This window comes from Cyanistes caeruleus, chromosome 4, assembly GCF_971803275.1.
Source record: "Cyanistes caeruleus chromosome 4, bCyaCae1.hap1.1, whole genome shotgun sequence".
In the NCBI taxonomy this organism is placed as follows: domain Eukaryota; kingdom Metazoa; phylum Chordata; class Aves; order Passeriformes; family Paridae; genus Cyanistes; species Cyanistes caeruleus.
This window is the reverse complement of record NC_141704.1, coordinates 58,175,626-58,194,335: the sequence shown is the minus strand read 5'-3', so window position 1 is coordinate 58,194,335 and position 18,710 is coordinate 58,175,626. Positions and strand designations below refer to the sequence as shown.

At 35.6% G+C, this 18,710-nt stretch overlaps 1 protein-coding gene across 1 annotated transcript in view; it reads right to left on the bottom strand.

The window, feature by feature from the left end:
* KDM7A (lysine demethylase 7A) overlaps positions 1 to 18,710 on the bottom strand; it is a 61,690-nt gene that overhangs the window by 9,482 nt on the left and 33,498 nt on the right. The window contains exons 5-15 of the mRNA XM_086884934.1: positions 17,199 to 17,340; positions 16,757 to 16,943; positions 15,708 to 15,870; positions 13,190 to 13,277; positions 12,346 to 12,452; positions 9,584 to 9,675; positions 6,472 to 6,561; positions 5,394 to 5,603; positions 4,689 to 4,813; positions 4,031 to 4,188; positions 744 to 841 (exon numbers count right to left, since the gene is read on the bottom strand). Of these exons, the coding sequence (XP_086741060.1) occupies positions 744 to 841; positions 4,031 to 4,188; positions 4,689 to 4,813; positions 5,394 to 5,603; positions 6,472 to 6,561; positions 9,584 to 9,675; positions 12,346 to 12,452; positions 13,190 to 13,277; positions 15,708 to 15,870; positions 16,757 to 16,943; positions 17,199 to 17,340 (1,460 nt within the window). The remainder of the gene's footprint in view (positions 1 to 743; positions 842 to 4,030; positions 4,189 to 4,688; positions 4,814 to 5,393; positions 5,604 to 6,471; positions 6,562 to 9,583; positions 9,676 to 12,345; positions 12,453 to 13,189; positions 13,278 to 15,707; positions 15,871 to 16,756; positions 16,944 to 17,198; positions 17,341 to 18,710) is intronic.

Sequence of the window (18,710 nt, the reverse complement as noted above, 5' to 3'; positions counted from 1 at the left end):
ACCTTACCACTAATAAAAATTTTAATTACTAAGGACAAATTCAATTTGCAAATGAAAAAATAACCGGAGTATTTATAGACACATACACATGTCATAATTTTAAAAGCTGTATTAAAAAAATGTTTGTAAATATCTATATATATATATGCATATGTACATATATGCATTCATACTTCATTAATTCTGAAGCAATGACCACAATCTAGACCCTCAAACAGAGGATTCCCATCTATTTCCAATAGTCTAAAATCCCTGAATAGGATTTAGCCACTTCAGGTTGTTTATAAAACTGAAGACCTGTAAAATTGTTTCCTATTAACCATGCTCTAAAATGAAACTGTGTAGTAGGTACACATAATTTGAATGATGAAATTTAGACTTGCTATCAAAGAAACAAAGCAACTAGGATCTGACTTTTCTCAGACTTTGCTTATTCCAGAACAGGGCTCATCCTCTGCCAACCCACCTCAATGGCAAAGAAGATAAAATTTGGCAAGATAGCATATCTTATCTTTTTTCTCAACACTAGAATAAATGAAGAATGAAGCAGGATATTGTTTGAGATATTAATCTCAACAATAATTAAATAAATTAATTATTAATAAAATAATTAAATAAAGAACAATAATTAAATACTTTGTTATGCTGCTTTAACACAAACTTTGACCAGATAAATCTGATGTACGTGAGCAAAATTATATTTAATTGCTTCATTAATTTCTGAGACTTTTTTCTAGAGGTACCTGTGTAGTGCAATCAGGCTCAGATTCTTCTGAATCAGAAATATCAGAGTACTCTGAGGATCCATTCCTGAGTTCTGATTTCACACTTTCAAAAAACACTGCAGAGAGAAGAATTAAAATATAAGACACAACATCTACTACATTAAAATTTAGTAATTATTTCTTGAAGCAAAACCCAAGAAACACATTTTGGTTTTAACAGTCTGTAAACAAAGGCAAATGCACACAATGATCTGGTTCACAAGTTTGCTTAGGACAACAATGAGTTGTCTACTGCTGACCAATAGCCTCCTGAAGCAATTGAGCAGATGAAGACAGGAAGAGAAGTCAGGTGCAACAGGAGTTTATGTTTCTTCCTTCCCACAGAGCACCCACTCCAGAAATGGAACCTTGGGCAGTTTCTGCGTTTTTGTACCGGCTGGAAGGAGTCAGAACAGTTCTCACCAGCACGTACCCTTAAAAGACTGCATTTGTCCCAAAGAATGACAAGCAGGCAATACATTTCTGAGTCTTTGGATTCCAAGGCTCAAGGCCAGGGAGCAGTATGTATACCTGTGTCAAGGCTGCTGGCAAAAATCTTGATTAAGTACAAATTCATTAAAGATGACAATGTGCAGTTCAAGTAGCACAAGTTTTTCGGAGAAAAGCAAAATAGGGTAAAAAAATTATGACCGTGTCTCAAGAAAATAGGGTCTAAAGAAAGGAATATCATTTCTAAAGTATTTATAGTTTCATATAAAACAATGCTGAAAGCAAAGCTGAACAAATCAGAAATTAACTCTAGATCGAAGACAAGTAAAATTGAAATGTTGGTTTGTTTTCAGCATAGTTTTATATGAAACTATATAAAAGAACACAATTCTTCCTAACTATAATTATGCAATAATAAGAGATGTACCTGTAACTATGTATACACAGCAATTCTAGTTGAGCTTTGCTCCTATTGAGGACTGTGGCAAAGCTCACAATTAGGTAACAAATATACTTCAAGGGATACTACTAATTTCTAAACACTGCACAGTGATAATCACTTTTAGCAGCAGAAGAAAGCTAAAAGAGACTTCTCATCAGAAAGTGAGTAAATTGAACAGCTGGGACCAAAAGCTAGAGAAGACTAACTAAAACTAAGATAGTATTAGAAAGAACCACGAGCAATATCCAAGCACATTAAATGACCAACACCACTGCATAGGAAATGAAGCTATATAAAGTAATGCTCAACATATAACAATAAAATTAATATTTTTAATTACTGCAGCTCAACACAACCCAAGGGATTTCTGACAATAACTCATGCCTTTGACTTATTTCAAAAAGGCAATTAAGATTCTAGGATAAGCAACAGCATGAACAATACAGAAAACATAATTTTAGAGAACAAAGGAATTTTCCTTTAGACTACTATCTTTCCCAAGAAAATATATGTCTCTGTATGCCTCCAAAGACAAAGAGAAATATTCCCAAAATTGGGTGAATGAGAGTAGTCATTATCTGTGAGATCAGCCTAAGACATTGTGAATTAAGAAAAATCTCAAACCACCTTCATCCACACAAATTATCTTGCTCAATTAAGGACAGCACTTGAACTTTGTCCCTCTGCTAATACTAGGTCACCATTTAAAACCAGGATCTTGGCACACAAAGCTCAACAGAGCTTGATCTGTTTAAAGGCATCTGTCTGTGAACATTCCTCTTGGCCTCAATCCCAATAAGAAAAATGCAAATTGGCAGCTGTTACAGGAACAGGTAATTCCTCTTCTGGAATTCTCTGCAGACAATGCCTTTCCCCTCTCTCTCTAGAGTCTCAGTTAAGGTAAAATAATCAGACATAGGTAACAGAGAAGGCTGAAGACAATAATCAATTAAAAATATCAGCACTAGTACTGAGTGATCAATTTTTGGAAGAACAATCTCAACATTCACTTCTAGTTCTAAGCACATTTACTACATTTGTATATTCACTGACATATTCATTCTGAATCAAGTAAGAGCAATAATTTTGAAGAAAAGTTACCATTTTTCTGTATGACTTAATCTTTGATTCAAGTGCAAAATTTAGTTGAATTACTTAGTTTAATTTTGGAAGTGGAAAACCACTACAGTAAGCCTTAACTCAACAAACTGCTTGCCCTGTTTCAAGAATACCCAAGAGAGACTTCTTTCATGTGCAGGTTTTTTAATACTGTCCTCTGTGACGCCTGGAAGCACAGTCAACGGGGATTATAGCTTGCTTTCTTAATGAAAATAATTAAATATTTTTTTCAGGCTGACAGCAGATTCAAATGTTATGGACTGCTGTACAGGAAACTCAGGGAACTGTAAGTCTCCAGAGGAGTCTTACCATCTTTTAAGTGCTGACTTCAGTTTCTTAGTGCACACCTTCTGAGCCCTTTTAAGCTCTATGTGAAAGGATGTGACTTACAATTAAGCAGAGAGCTGAACAGCTATGTCAAGGACTAATTCTCTCTGCACACAGATAAAATAGGCATTGGCAACAGGCATTCAATATTTATACTTTACTAATACATTGTGTGATCACCACTGCTGAATATTTGGCAGGAGGCTACCAAAAGACCAAAAAGATTACCTCCTAGTGAAGGGTGGTTTAAAGCACTGGAAAGTGGAGTTAAAGTGTTTTACAGGTTACCTAAATTCTTTCCTAACCTTGCAGATTACAAAGGTTGAATGCATAAGATTTTATTTATGTGAAATTATGTCTTATCACTTGTATGAAAAAAAGCAATTCCTTAGTAAAGCATATAAAACTGTATGATCAACTATGAAATTGTCAAAATGAACAGGAAAAGTAAAATATAAGACAAGTTTAAAATTAGCTACATCTTTCAGTAGTTTTTTAAAATTAGCTACATCGTTCAGTGAATTGAAACTACAGTGAATTGACGGGATGAGCTTTTCACAGTGAGGTATATTTTGGTGTTAAAAGCAAAATCATATCATAATTTTGAGATTATGAAGCAGATCTAGAATAACAAATACTCATCCAGAACATCAATTAAATCTCCACTGTGAAAAATGCTGTACATAGCATTCAAGAGAGCACTAACATAAAAAGGCGAGTTTTACTTTTCATCTCTATACTCTTAGCTTCTTCAGTAGACAGATAATACTTAAGAAATGTTTTGTGTAACTTCTAATACTACTCTTCTGATTTATTTCTTTATCCTCTTTATACTTAAGTTAGTCTGACTGAAATATTACAAATGGTAGTTACACCCTCACTGAGACCATCAAAATGTTCAACTGATACGACTTGGAGAAAATCTTACTGTTCAGTGGCTTCTGGGCATCTGCATTCCCTTCTCCTTCAAACCCTGAGGGCTGGTCTTCTACCTTAACAGCCGTCTTTCTCGACCTTGTCCTGTCATCTTCATCTTCACTGTCTGCAGTGTAAAGACTTCGATCTGTAAATGGACGTCTCTCATCTCTTCTCGTAAGGAAAAAAAAAAAAAGTCAGTTTTTATTCTTAAAAACCTGAAGCAATTGTTTTCCTTTCATCAGGTACAACACACTCTCAAGGTAAAACACTAATATTCTCTTATGCTCATCTTTTCATCCGAATTTACTTCCTATGCAATGTCATTTCCATAAAGATACAAAGTTTAACACCAGAGTACTTTTAATGAGAACAACTCTCAAAGGTGGATACAAAACAACTTTTTCTACTTTGAAGCATTCCCTTCAGTACAGACCCCACCGAGTAAGGATTGAAATGCTGTAAAACAAAGGAACATGCAAAGAATCCCTTCCTCTTCACTCCCTAACTGCTGCTCCACTAGGGGACAGCAGACACAGACATTCCTTCTGTATTCCTAATGTGACTCTTACTGCTAAGAACTTCAGAGCTCTAGAAATAGAAATATTAACAATTAGCATACTCCAGACCATAATGACCAGGGAAAAGTATTCACAAACAATCCTTTATACCTAATTATTCTTCCATTTGACAGCAGAAGGCGAAGATCATTGTCTTTTGTTCTCCATTCAGGTACTGTAGAAGAGGGCTGAAAGGGCTTGTTAAACCTCCCATTCAGTTTTGAGTTTGTGATATCCTAAAGAAGTAAAAGCAATTTTACTTATTATTTATTCCTATGAACTTAATTGGTTTTCTGCACTCCATAAAAGATTAAATTCACTACTAGGATGGTTACCACCTCCATAACCAACTGAAAAAAGCTCAGACAAAACAGGTTTGGACATAAAGAACTCACAACTGTGCCTTCTCCCTGAATCATCTATACTCTCCTGAAGCACCTGAAATAAATACAACTTTCCCATAATACTCCTTTTATGTTTCCTTTGGAGAAATATCAGTAGACTCAGGCAAGCCAGAAGCTGGGCTTGGAACTGCTACAGCAGCTGCTAGATTGGGTACGTGCTCCCTGATATTAGTATCTCAGAACTGATTTAAAGGGCAGCAAAACATCAGTAATGGAAAGTAATTTGACTTAAGCAGAACTTCCTTAGCTCAAAGCAATTTACATTTGACATACACTCTGAAACAATCTACCCATATCTCATATGACAGCATTCCAGTCGGTATTCTTACACATCTTAAAACCATTTTCTTTTCAACAGAGATGAGGAAACTGCTCTGGTTTTGTTTTTCCTTACACATAAGTTGATACTTGCCTCTTCCCATGGTGACATCTCAAGCCTTTTCAGTACCTCCCTAGTGTGGAGTTCCAGGATGTCCAGATTAGAAGGAGTTTTGGTAGCATGGTCTCGCAGCTTCCTCACCCTTCGTCTGGAGTGGTGAGGGGAAGCTGTTTCATGTGAAGATCGTGAAGTTGGAGACACACCAAGAATTCCCTGAGTTTTAACTAATTTGCTGTTTTCCTCCTGTAATTAAAAGCACTTTTCAGAATAGTCTCAGAGGAATAAATCCACATATTTAAGTGCTGCTTCTTATTCATCTAATTAAATGTAAATTATAAGGAAAATTGTTAGATGTTTTAGAGAAATAACTACATGTTTCACTTGGATTTAAGTTTAGTTCTACTGCACCTCTTGCTCATTTACTGCTTTTATGCTGTTCCACAAGAGTAGTGCCACCAAAACACATAGTTTTATTTAGGAAGGTAGCACAGGGTAGACATGTATTGTACACAACAGATCACATCCCCTCAGATCCATTCTCTTCACATGGAGATGTGAGAACTTTTCAAGAATCAATAATCACTGAAGAATAAAGGAATAAAACACTGGTACGGGAAAGAAAAAAAAAAAAAAAAAAAAGAAAAAAAAAAGAAACCCTCCCTCACTGACTGAATAACACACAGCCACAAACAGAAGAGTGAGCAAAATGATGACAACTGGACCAGAACTAACAAGTAGATAGTCTGTGCATATTCCATTCTCCTATCAAATTAAAGTCTTTAAAAACACATTAACAATAATTATTTTAAGTAGTTATAAGTAACTACATTTTAGAAATACTAACCTACAAATAATTTCACCATTAAAATCTAAAATAAATTTAGTTTTAATTTTTACAAAAAATACATAAAGCACTCACTATCCATTTTCCTTATCTGAAATACCCATAGTTTAGTATTCCAAACAGTTTTCCTCTTGATGTTCTATTATTAAATGAATGGTAAATAAATTAAAAGGTGAATATGGTAAATCAGAAGCATAACTATGATGGAATTCCCTGATTCAAAGTTTTATTTTCTGAAGGCTTACTTAGGGTTGCCTCTATTCTTACCTCTACAGAACGAATCACTTTAGAAAGCTCTTTGATGAGATGCCCAGGCCTAATGTTGTCTGGAATTTCAAAGGCATGTTCTGTTACAAGCTGTATGCAAAGGGGGAAGAAAAGATACTTAGTTTGGGATTTTTTTGCCCCCAGATAAAAGCAGAAATAATATGAAATAAAAAAAAACTACAAGGGAAAACAATAAAAGTAAAATAAAACCCAGATTCATTTCTGTAATAATGACAATAAACTGCCAGGACTGATATACACACACAGTAGCTTCCAGTCCAAGCTTTAGTAGTCACCACATGTCCCTCAATGTCTCCAAGAATCCAAAGAAGAGATGACACAAAGCCATACTGATGATCACTAATTTTTTTTACCCTCACTGCAGTAATCACCTTCTTTCCCTTTACCATGGTCAGCATAGAGCAATATTTCCAACATTCATTAGAGTCGTAACTTTAAAAATACCTTAAGACAAAGGGTATTTCACCCTGACAAAAATTCAATCTCAAGAGCAAATCAAGAATAATCATGAGTAACCAAGATGCAGATTTTTTTAGACATCTTCCTGACATCCAATTCTTAAAAATTACCTTCTTAGCTTATTTAAAATCTAATAGGTTGGAGAATGCAACTCCAGAAAAAACCCTATTCCTTATAAAAAAATGTAGAAAGCTGTAAGAGTTTATGTTCCCTTTAACCCTCTGAAACCGTATCAGAGACAGATTTCATATACACACACACACAATAGAAGTCCAAATACTCTACAGTTATATTTAGCAAAATATTTCATATGTGGTTTAAATGTCAATCAGAACACTTTTAGTTAGAATTAAACAGATAAAATATCATTTAACACACAGGCTAGATGACTGACATGAATTCCTGTAACCAACTATTTCAATGGAAAAACATCCCAAACACTTTCAGCTACCCACATTTCTAAAATGAGATTCGACAGCAAAATGATTGCTAGAAGCAATTCAGTACTTTACGTGCATTTCACTGAACCTGGCTTCTTCCGCTCAGTCATTAAAACAAATGCTTTCTTCCCCCCCAAAAAAAACCCAACACCAATATATAATCATGATATGATTATTCATTTCAGTGCCCCTAATTCCACAGGGAAGATTCAATCAGCTGCTATTATTTCCCATTGTTCATTCTTTGAATGTATCATACCTCTACACATTCACCCTGGAGAAAAAAACAGCAGCCCTGTCACTAAACTGTATACTTTCTCCATCAAGTTATTGGTCACTTTAGGACCATTCAATCCTTCCTACTTCCCTCTCTTGGAAGAAGATGAGTTTGAAATTCTCTAGAAAATGGCACAAAACAATCCTCTAGGATAATTCACCTATGTTGAAAAGACATACTCCGTGACACAAACGTGAAAGCTCGCGAGAGAGGTTCTCATTGGAGAAGAACGTATTTGCCATTTTTCAGGAACTGTCTGAAATCCTCAGCATGAGCAGATCATCAGCATGTACAAAGCTCCTCCTGCCCTCACCTGCCTACAACTCCAAACCTATTACACATGTGGTCTGCTGAAAAGCAAGACTGGCTCAAGGATGAAGCAGGAGCCAGAAAAGTATGCAATGAAATGCAATGAAGAAAATGGATTCAAGGTATGAAACATGATAGCTGGTGGGATGCAGACAACACTGTGGCTAAATCACTGATGCTCTGCACCTCCCTCACAATGGCTGTCTGTTCATCCAGTGGTTTGGGAATACCCACAGGTCTCATTAATAAGCGTTCAGAATGCAGCAAGTGCAATTGATTTTTCTTCCACAGAGAAGCAGAAAACATATCACATTCCACATTCCAAAATACTTAATGACCTACTAGACAGAACACAAATGCTACAATACTACACTGTGGCAATCTAGAAAAAAGGAATTTGGATCCAATTTCAAATCAAAATAAGGATTTATATAGGCTATGTTTGATCTCAGTTCAGTAGCCTGATCACTTGGCTTGCTTATTTATCCATGCCACAGATGCAGAGATGGCTTGGGTTCACACAAGGTTTAACAGCTTAGGCCCAACATCCTGTTAACACTGTGACATTGCTTGCTAACTAGCACTCATCCAGAACAGCAGAGAACAAGAGACACTGGAGAACCAACTCCGAGGGCTGGCAGAGCTTCATCTGGGATCGGTAATGCTACACAGGCTGGATCCCAGCACATTCCACACTTAAAAGCCACTTCTGCATTTGCACCTCATGTTCACTTCCACGGAGCTCATACTGTTGGATACAGCATTATGCAATTATCATACGTATTGCATAATAATTATCCTACAAGTAGAAATTGTGGGCAGGAAGAGCAGAGAGCTCCCACAGAGTCAGTTCAAGTCTGGCTTGCAACAAGGCAGTATCACAGGCAGCAACAAACTACAATTAATACCCTCAGAAGCAAACTGCCAGTGAACAGCACTTCCCAGGAGCACTGGTTCCAAGAGGGCTTATTAGCATAGGCACATGAAAAAACACAGGGAGTTAGACCAGACCCGGTTCTGTGCTGAAACAAATAAGCTTTACTGGGCAGAAGAGCACCAGTAAATCCAGCCCTGATGGCACACTTATGGTTTTACAAGGGTCAATCAATATTGAGCAAGGACAGTATCCAACTGAAGTTAATATTCCTCAGTCTGAATCTAAACTGACTCTTTGGCAGGTGTAACTGAAATATGCTTTCCACGCCACTGACACAAATAGAAAACGCTAAACACCATGGCATTTCATCCCTCCACTGCCTCAGACTAGGATTAATTGACCATATAAACACACTCCTTAGAAAAAGCCCCACCTTATCACCTTATCCTCTGGCATTCTTATCCCATCCTGAGGTAAAGCAAGATTCTACTTCAATCAGGTACAATACTTGAGCTTATTAAACAGTCTAATAGACTTTATTAGCATGATGGAATATGAAATTGTCATTATGATTCTTCCCCAAACCAGAAGTATGTACTTGCAATAGACTTTTTCAGTACTCATTAACAGATAAAAATAATCTTGAACTTTAAAAGGGCATAAATCTTTACTTAATTCTAAATCAAAACAGAGCTCACCAAAACAGCAAACAAAATCATTTATACTTACTTCCTTTTTCATCCATAATTTTAAAGCAGTAAGTAAAGCCTTCACTCCTTGCACTAAATAGCTTGGAGGCTGGAAACCATCTTCCCTCAGTTCTAAAAAGGATACAGAAACCAATTTAGAAACACTTCAAGACAGAAAACAATAGAATGATACCTACCTTTCAGCCAATAAAGTTGTCATTGTGCATCAGCACAGTAAAGGAAAAATTGTGCATGCAAATGAAACATGGCATTCTGCATTTATGTGCATACTGTAACAAGAATGACCATGTTAAAAACAAATCCAACCCTTAAGTGATTCTACATAAAACCTTTGTCTTTAACTGGTGCTTGTATGAATTAGGGCTTGTTTACAACATACTAAAGGTCATTTAGGGAAAAAGAACCCAGATCTAAAATACAGAACAAAAAAATAACATATTTGAAGAAAGAAATCACTTCTATTTCATTGAGAAATATTTTAGTCAAAGAGGACCAGCAGGATGTGGGATGTATCTCTAAATTAGAATTTGCATTGCTTATCTCCATACATATGCAAATGGCTCACACTAGCATATTTCTACTTCCCAAACATTTTTTGTCACTCTTCCAATTATCACAGTCCTCCCTCACACGGTTTACATCATTTTTACTCCCAAAATCAAAGGGACAGGGGGTAGAAACCACTCTGTTTCAGAAGCTTCTCTTCTTAGGGAAGCTGGTGTTCCCAACTGATTGCAATTCTTTTTCATTCTGTCTTTTGTTTCATGATAAAGCATGAGTAAAGGGGGCAAAAAAAGAAGGGAAAAGACAAATCCTCCATAAACAGCCAAAAGTAGATTAAAACCTCTCCTCATGTTCCTGACAAATATTTCCACTTGTCAATAGCAAGTGGATCAACACTAGAACCATTAGGCTCATTTTAATCCCTTTAAAGAATACACTAATGAAACACTATTCTTATGGATAATGTATTAGGAAGCTGGCAAAAAAATGAAGGTTCTGTGAGTAAACAGCTGCTCTTCTCTCAAAGGCCTCCTACTTGTTAAAGGGTATGAGAGGTAATGGCAGCAGAAATCTCCCTGGCCATTAGCTGACTCAGTTTATAAAATTTTAAGAATAAAATGGAGTACCACAGGCTGAATTTTTTAGATGCAATAGAAACAACTGCATGAACTTAAAGTAATTCAGATTAATGGGTACAACATACATTGACAACAGCACACATAGCCTATTTTGAAACTGCCAGAATTAAGAAAAATATTTAGATGAATGCAATAATACTTATCATGAAACACTTTCTTCTAACAGAAAGTCAAAATCATAATGTTTGTGACCCTGTTACCATTTTATATTAATATTATTCATTATATATATTATATATATTTATATATGTATTATATTATTTTATATTTATATTTTATATTGAGAAGCAGAAAGACATGCTGTGTTGATTTTGGTTACTGACCTGAATTTCATAAAAAGTACTGGTAACAGTTGGACATCACCATTATCCCACAAAACCAAACTGGCACCATCCTTTACTCATAAAATTAAGGATTCTGACTAGCAAACACCTAATTCATGTGAGTCTTGATGCCAAAATCCAATATAAACTTCACCCTAGCCATGGAAACATCCATTTTTATTTTTTATGATGTTTATAGGTCATAGTGTTGTTCAGTGACAAAAACATCTGCTAAACCAAAGATTAAACATAACATGAGACAAGCCACAAGAGGCTCCCAAGGAGTCACATGACAAAAAGGGGAGAGTGAAGAGTGGGGTGAACAGACACAGCTTATAGTCACCTAGATCTTACAGAAACATACATGTTCCACTGCTTTTCCAGCAGGAACACAGCCCCTATGGCTTCTGACAAGTTTGTAAACATTAAATATGCATGAATGAGACAAACAAAAGCAAGCTTTGAAGATAAAAATACTCTTTTTGGAAGGAAAAGTTTTCAGCAATTTTGTTCTGTTTGGTAAGATTTCTGAGTTGCTCTAGGGTCACCCTGAGACTTTAAATGCTCATTTAGGAATCAAGGGTTGTTCAGTGCTTTAATTTGCTAAAAGGAGAAGAGTTAATTTTCAAAAACTTGTACTGTTTCCACATCAGAAAAGGTTACATGGGATTCTGTTCTTCCAAAACAGAAGTTGAATTCAGTAGCCTCCCCTGAAGGTTGACTTCTGTCTTTCGAAATATATTGTATTATTAAGATTAAACAGAGCAGGCAGAGGGCAAGATACTTGAGGAAAAGAAGGTGAAGTCAGATAGGCCCCCTCTCAAACACAAATATAGATGGGTACAAATATAGTAATTACGGAGTGGATGAGGAAGTTTGGAGAACAGCAGCTGTTAAGAAGTGGAGGCTGCTGAGACACCTCTTGGATAAGCACTAATATAAGAGATTTAACACAGCTCATAGGAACTGATGGATCTTTCCTACAAAAGCCCTCACAGACATCTTTCCTTTCAAAACCAGGAGCAGAGGACAACAGGCACTATGATTGGAAAGGTCAAAGAAAATTGCAGAAGTACAAGAAAATTTCCTTCTTTGGCTGTGAAGCCACCACAAAGAAACCCTTAGACACAAGTTAGTGGGATCATTTCATTAACTATTTGCTCAAAGGCTATCAAAAGCTATTTAAAAATCTTAAAAGATATGAAAGAAGCCTGGGAGAAAAAAACAAAACTGATGCTATGGTCCATTATCATTAAAGAGAAAAAGAATTCTAAAAGCAGATACATGTGAATCTCTTAAAACAAAACAAGCATTACCTTTCAATGTTTCCAGTAAGTTTTTGGCCACAAACCAACAGATGGCTTCAAAGAAAGGAAATTTGAAAAGATCCGGGGTTTTTAGCCTCTTCTCCATTTCATAACACCTGAATAAATGCAAATATTACAAAACATGAATGTTTTAATTATGAAATTCATTATTCAACTATGTAATCATTCAAATTGACACAATGTCCAAAATAAAATGAAATAAAATAACCATGGCCATGATAAATAAAAGAAGTCAAGTACCACATAGTTAAACCCCAACAAGACCACAGACAAGATTGAACTCTGGTCTCATTCAGGCTCTGACCTTATCAAGTTTGACTGCGGCACTTCTAAGAATAAAGTTGGACTTCATAAAACTAGGATACAAACCCAATGTGTGATCTTTTAACAGATGGAATTTTATCGGGATTCCACTGTAATAAATAAAAACAATATGTTTAGAAGACAGCTCTACATCTTGGACAAAAACTAAATACAGCTGCCCTTAGAGCAATGCTGACTTGAGGATGCTCATTTCAACTCAGTGTCGCACACCTGGGCTTGCTTAGTTTTCTTTTACTCACTTACACTAATCTCCAAAGTAGAATTTTCTTTTTTTTTGTTTCCTCCTTTTAGTCACTTAAATTCTTGCACAGCCTTCATTTTGCTATTGAAACAAACTTTGCAGAAGTAAAATAAGAGAATGTGCTTGATACATTCTAACTGAAAATGCCACTATTATCTGTTAGAGAGCCTGTACCAATTTGATCCTGGTTAGGCGCATGAAGAAGAATCTCTATGAAAAGAATATCCTACTTACTGGGGAACAAGTACAGCAAGAGCTGAGACTAACCTGAGCTGCATGCCAATGTTGAGGTTGTGCAAAAAGTTTCCTCCAAAAGCCATACAATCCTGAGATGTGAGCACAGCGTGAATCCAGCCTGCAATGACAGATTGTGAAACTCAATACATACGTATGAATTATTCTGAGACTGTTTTTAAATACGCATATAAGTAAAAATGCTGCTCCTGAAAGAATAAAAAGCAAACAGATTTGTATTCTGTGCTAGGAACAAGTAATCCAAATTTTAACAACATGTAAACTACAGTTTTTCAGAAATCTAGTGGAACTGTAGCTTTCTGAAATAATTAAGTTTAAAACATTTATCACTGGGAGGGGGCGGTAAGGTTGCAAAGCCAACTTTTCAAGTAAAAATTCCAAAAGTTTTCACTCCAATCCACAAATATAAACAACTCAGGAGGGGAAAAATATACTGAACAAAAGGTCAAGTCATAAAAATAAAACAAAATTATATGTCTTTCAATATTTACATGTTACTTACAGTAACTGGGTTGTTTGCACAACATAAAGTCATTTAGCAATACTGAAGTTTCTCAAGTAGGAATTCAGAAGTGGCCCCATAAATTATTCTAAATACAGTCATTCTAAGTCAAGTGAAATTATGTTCAGTTTAAAACCCAGTCTAGACACACTATAAAGTTTGTCACATAATTGAAATATTGTCCTTATGAAATCCACTATTCAACATGGTAAAGCATGGCCAACATTATGCTATTGATCTAGCTAATTACTACTGGATAATTTTAACTAAGTACACAAAAGAACACATTACATGAGGTTCCTGATTAAAAACAGTTATTTATGGAATTTATACTGTGGAGCTTTAAGGTAAGTAAACTACAAGTAGACTCTCTCTGTCAAGCTCTTTTTTCTGATTTTGCATGAGTTGGCCAGGCATTTACAGACTACTTCATGGTTTCACTGAGTGTAGGCAAGATGGACAAACACAGCTTCCCAATTTGAGGAAAGATCAGACCAAATCACAAACAACAAAATATTACAAACTAGCATTAAATTCATGCCCTGATTCAGCTAATCAGGCAGTTTTGTCGCATACCTGCATCAACTTAAGATTTTAATTTTTTTATATTCCTGCCTGCTATTTTTATGCTGCACTTTTGATCAAGGCCTACATAACTAGGAATAAAAATTTGGTGTAGACCACACAGAATATCTTGAATAATATTTAAATAATTCTAAAGAGCCTCCCAGTTGATGCTATTCACAGCAAGTGGTTTTCACCAGAGATCAGGGTTTTGTTTTTTTCAAAGTCTTTACTCAGTCTTAAAGAATTTCCCATTTTTTAAACACCTGTCTTGAAATCCAATTTAATTTACAGGTTTTTCCACTGTACTCCATTACATATATGTGAAAAAGTATGTGTTATACACATACATGCACATGTGTAGATATATATTTGCATTTGAAAGTATCTTTTTATGTGTACACATGTTGAAATACATGTACACATGAGAAATTATCATCAATCAGCTATCTCTTGCTGGAAATACATGGTTTTAAAAGCTCTGGCTGTTCAGGAATGTCAAGAGCACATAGAGGACCTCATCAGATAGTACTTATTCTGCACAAGCTGTGAACTATAACAGTAATCCCTGAACCTCACAGGAACAGAACTGAGCTATGAGAAAAATGAAGTAGTCTAGAAAGTGCAGGATGGAATAAAGTACTGATCATAATCTTCAAGGCTTCTTCCAGAAGTAGAATTTTAAACCATTTCCCTACTCCATGTATTCAAAGCTTTCTTTCCCCCCTCCAAAAAAACACAGTACCCAACAGTACAAATTTTTAATGATAAAATAATAAAAAGCATTTATAGGAATAGGTTGGATAAGCAAAAATACCAAAATCTGGCAGTCACTTTATTGGCAAAATATGGTTTGATTTATTAAAGACTTGTAAGCTTATAGTATTCGGGAGTCTGAGCAGCATGAGGGCTTTTTTTGAAGCATTTTTCTGTGTTTTCGTCTTTTATTAAAGAAATTGAATTGTTTCGGCATTTCTCACAATAAAAGCAAACCAAAAAACCCCACCCAACTTGTATTCTTAATACTCTAGCCTACAGCATAGGAAGTCAATGTGATGTTTTTTGTAATAATTAGGCCGAGTAGGCGTTGCAATAGTGAAATCTGTAAAAAATAAAATTGTATTATAAAATTAGGGTAAGAATTCAGTCTGATACCTATCAAATAGAGAACAATCTGTGCTCTATTAATTGGAACTACTTCCCTGATAATCAAATTCAACTTTAATTTGTTGTCTTCTAATTGGGTAACAAATACCCTTTCATTCCCTGATAATTGTTATGATTGTCAGCCAGTCTTAAAAGCTAATTACTTGGTTTGAAAATCTAAATTTCTAGTTTTTTTATTATTCCCTCTCATCCATAATTTTAGAGGATACCCAATGTTGATAATGCAATTATTTTATAATAATCATAATTCCTGGTGATTAAACATGCTAAGTCCTAATAGCAAGAGTAAAATCTTACCTGTTGGAACAAATAAAGTGTGTCCTTGCTTCACAACACACTTGTAACACTTGTCAACCTTGTCCCCAAAATATACTTCACTCTGGGTGACAGATGAACTCCAGGACTCGTAGAGAGCCAAATTTTCATCAGTGGGCTTGATCAAATAGAATATCTTCTCACCCTATTAGATAAATATACCAAATAAATAAATTTATGTTTTCCTACATTAATGTTTTACTTCCTGGAGGTACACTACGACCTCTGAGTCACTCCTAACAGAGTAACAGATTGACCTAAAGTATTCCATCTTCTCACTATGGCATGTTCAAGCTTCCCAGCCCAGTGTCTCACAAATGCAATTCACCCAGAGCTTGGATACAGCATATTAACCAGGTGGTGTCTTATGACCTAAAGGAAGCAAACAAACCAACCAGAACTTTTCACTGGACTACAAAAACAATCCAGTTTTTATAAACAGTTCATGGATATGCACACACCTACCAAAGGAGAAAATGGAAGATGAAACCACTTTGCCTCTTCTATGACATACACATGGTCAAATTTGTGAGAATAGAAAATTGAATATGCCAACAATTTTAATTCAATCTTTTTTTTTTCCCTACTAAAACCTCACTGTATCACCCACAAGTCTACTAAAGTCATCAGTCAACCAATTATAGCCTACAAGTCACCAAAAGCATGCTAAAATAAAAGCATAAAAATGCAACACCAGAATCAGTAATTCCCTTTCAAGCTCCTCCCTTAGCATTGCAAGCACAAGGTTTCATGCAGGTGAAAATGCCACAACAGAAGGCTACACACTGAATAACTTTTGTTTCACACAGACATAGACATCCAAGGGGTGGTTGGGCTCTGGAACAGGCTCCCCAGGAAACTGATCATAGCACCAAGCCTGACAGAGCTGAAGAAGCATTTGGACAATGCTCTCAGGTACATGATGTGATTCTTGGCATGTCCTGGACAGGGCCAGGAGTTGGACTCAATCCTGATGGGTTCCTTCCAATAGAGCAAATTCTGTGATTCTGTAAATCAAGGAGTATTCATACCCAGAGAACGTGGTACCAAACTGATGTTCCTCCAAAATCAATATGAAAATCTGTATAGCTGTCCTGGACACCCATTAAGCAATACTTCTGAACAAAAGGCTTAGGGAAGACAGAATCATCTGGCCAATAATTTTCCACCCACGAAAGCTTTCTGGCAATGTCTGGTACTTCCACTAATTCAGACATCCTTTTAAAAAACAAACAAAAAAGAACTGTTAATATAAGCAGGAGTAAGCGTATCTCTTTTTAAATGACAGCTTCCTACAAAGACATTACTTATGAACTAATAAATATGTTTTATACCTACATTACATGACAATGGCTGTCTACATAAAATACACCTCCTCCTGTCTTTCCCACTACAGGCATTATATTCCTACACATATTGTTCAGCTCTGTGAAAACCACTTCCTACATTCAAAGAATTGATGTTGATACTCACTTTGTGTCCGAGAATTCCAGGCTGATCACATTCAATACTTTGGGTCGGTCAGGATTTGTGAAGTATTTAATGTAATTATGGAGCTTCATTTTACTGTCTGCTTGTCTTGCTACATCTATGACATCTATCACTTTGTCACCACCTGTGAAAAGAAAAACAGTGTGACTTTCTTAAGGCTTTCACAGAAAAAAGACATTTCAGATATTTAAGAGAAAATTAACTTTTTTCCAATCTTTATTAAAACATTTCTGCAGCAAAACTCCACTACTATCATTATTCTCTTGGAAGAGAGACAGATCAGTATAAACCAACTTTTTGTTATGTTTAACTTCAATTACTCTAATCAGCTAAGGACAGAATTGAAAACACTCTAAATATAAATCCACTTTCCTGTGGTTAACCAAAAAGAAAAAGTAGTATAGAATGGCTGCATCTGTTTAAAAAAAAAAAAAATTTGGTTTATGTCTGCTATTGCAAAGAATAGCATGAAGAAAGTTATCAAGGCAGATCTCTTCCTCACTTTTCTTATAAACCATCATCAAACCCCCACCTTCCTTACATACATGCACAAGCTGCAAGCATGCAGTAATTTCACTGAATAATTATCATGGGTGTGTTTCTTTTCTGATGACAATAAAGAGAGGGTTACACACCATGTGTTCTGAAGTGATACATTTAGAGAACTAGACAAGCCAAGAAAAAGGAATAAAACCACCACTATAACAGCAATTGGTTTATGTCCTTTTAGTTACACAATGGCCAAATTTGACACTTAATTTTGGAATGCTGGAAACATGCCTAGATGTACATTATAAACATATTCACTTTAAAACTGTAGTTTTGTATCATCTTGATAAATTCCAGATGAAATAGTACTTACTCAGTTTTCTTATTTTTAATTTCAATAACAGGAAGGTACATCTGTGGCATTCCAATTTTTTCCCTGAACTGGAAAACTTGGCAGGTCAAAATGTATGTACAAGGATAAGACAATCAAGTTTCTCTCTGAATCCAAAGAGGCAGTAATCCAGACAAAAAGATTCAGAAATATCACCATGATATTAATTTTTAAGGCAGAACACACATTACTATTAATCATCACAATGGTGACAACACTGCATATTCTCGTGCCTTTGTAAAATATTGATGGTCAGAAAACCTACTTTCAGCACACATCATTACATCAGGTGATCATGAGAACACGCTCATCTCTACCATGTGTTACAGGAAATGTCCTGCTGCAGCTGGCTCAGTCTTTGTACTGCACACTTACATGAGGCTGGCACAATTACTGATAAGAGATCTGATAAGAAAGAAGTGGTTGTTGGGAAGCCTCTCCCAGCAAAGAATGCCAAGATAGGAATTTTTTCTGGAAGATTTAATTAAGAAATGCCAATTTACTGAGTCCAAAACATTAAGTTTTGTCATAGCCTAACCAGTGATTAAATTTATTAATCCTAAGAGTGATTCATTCAATTCCCATTATCCTTGGTATACATGTAGCAGAAAAAA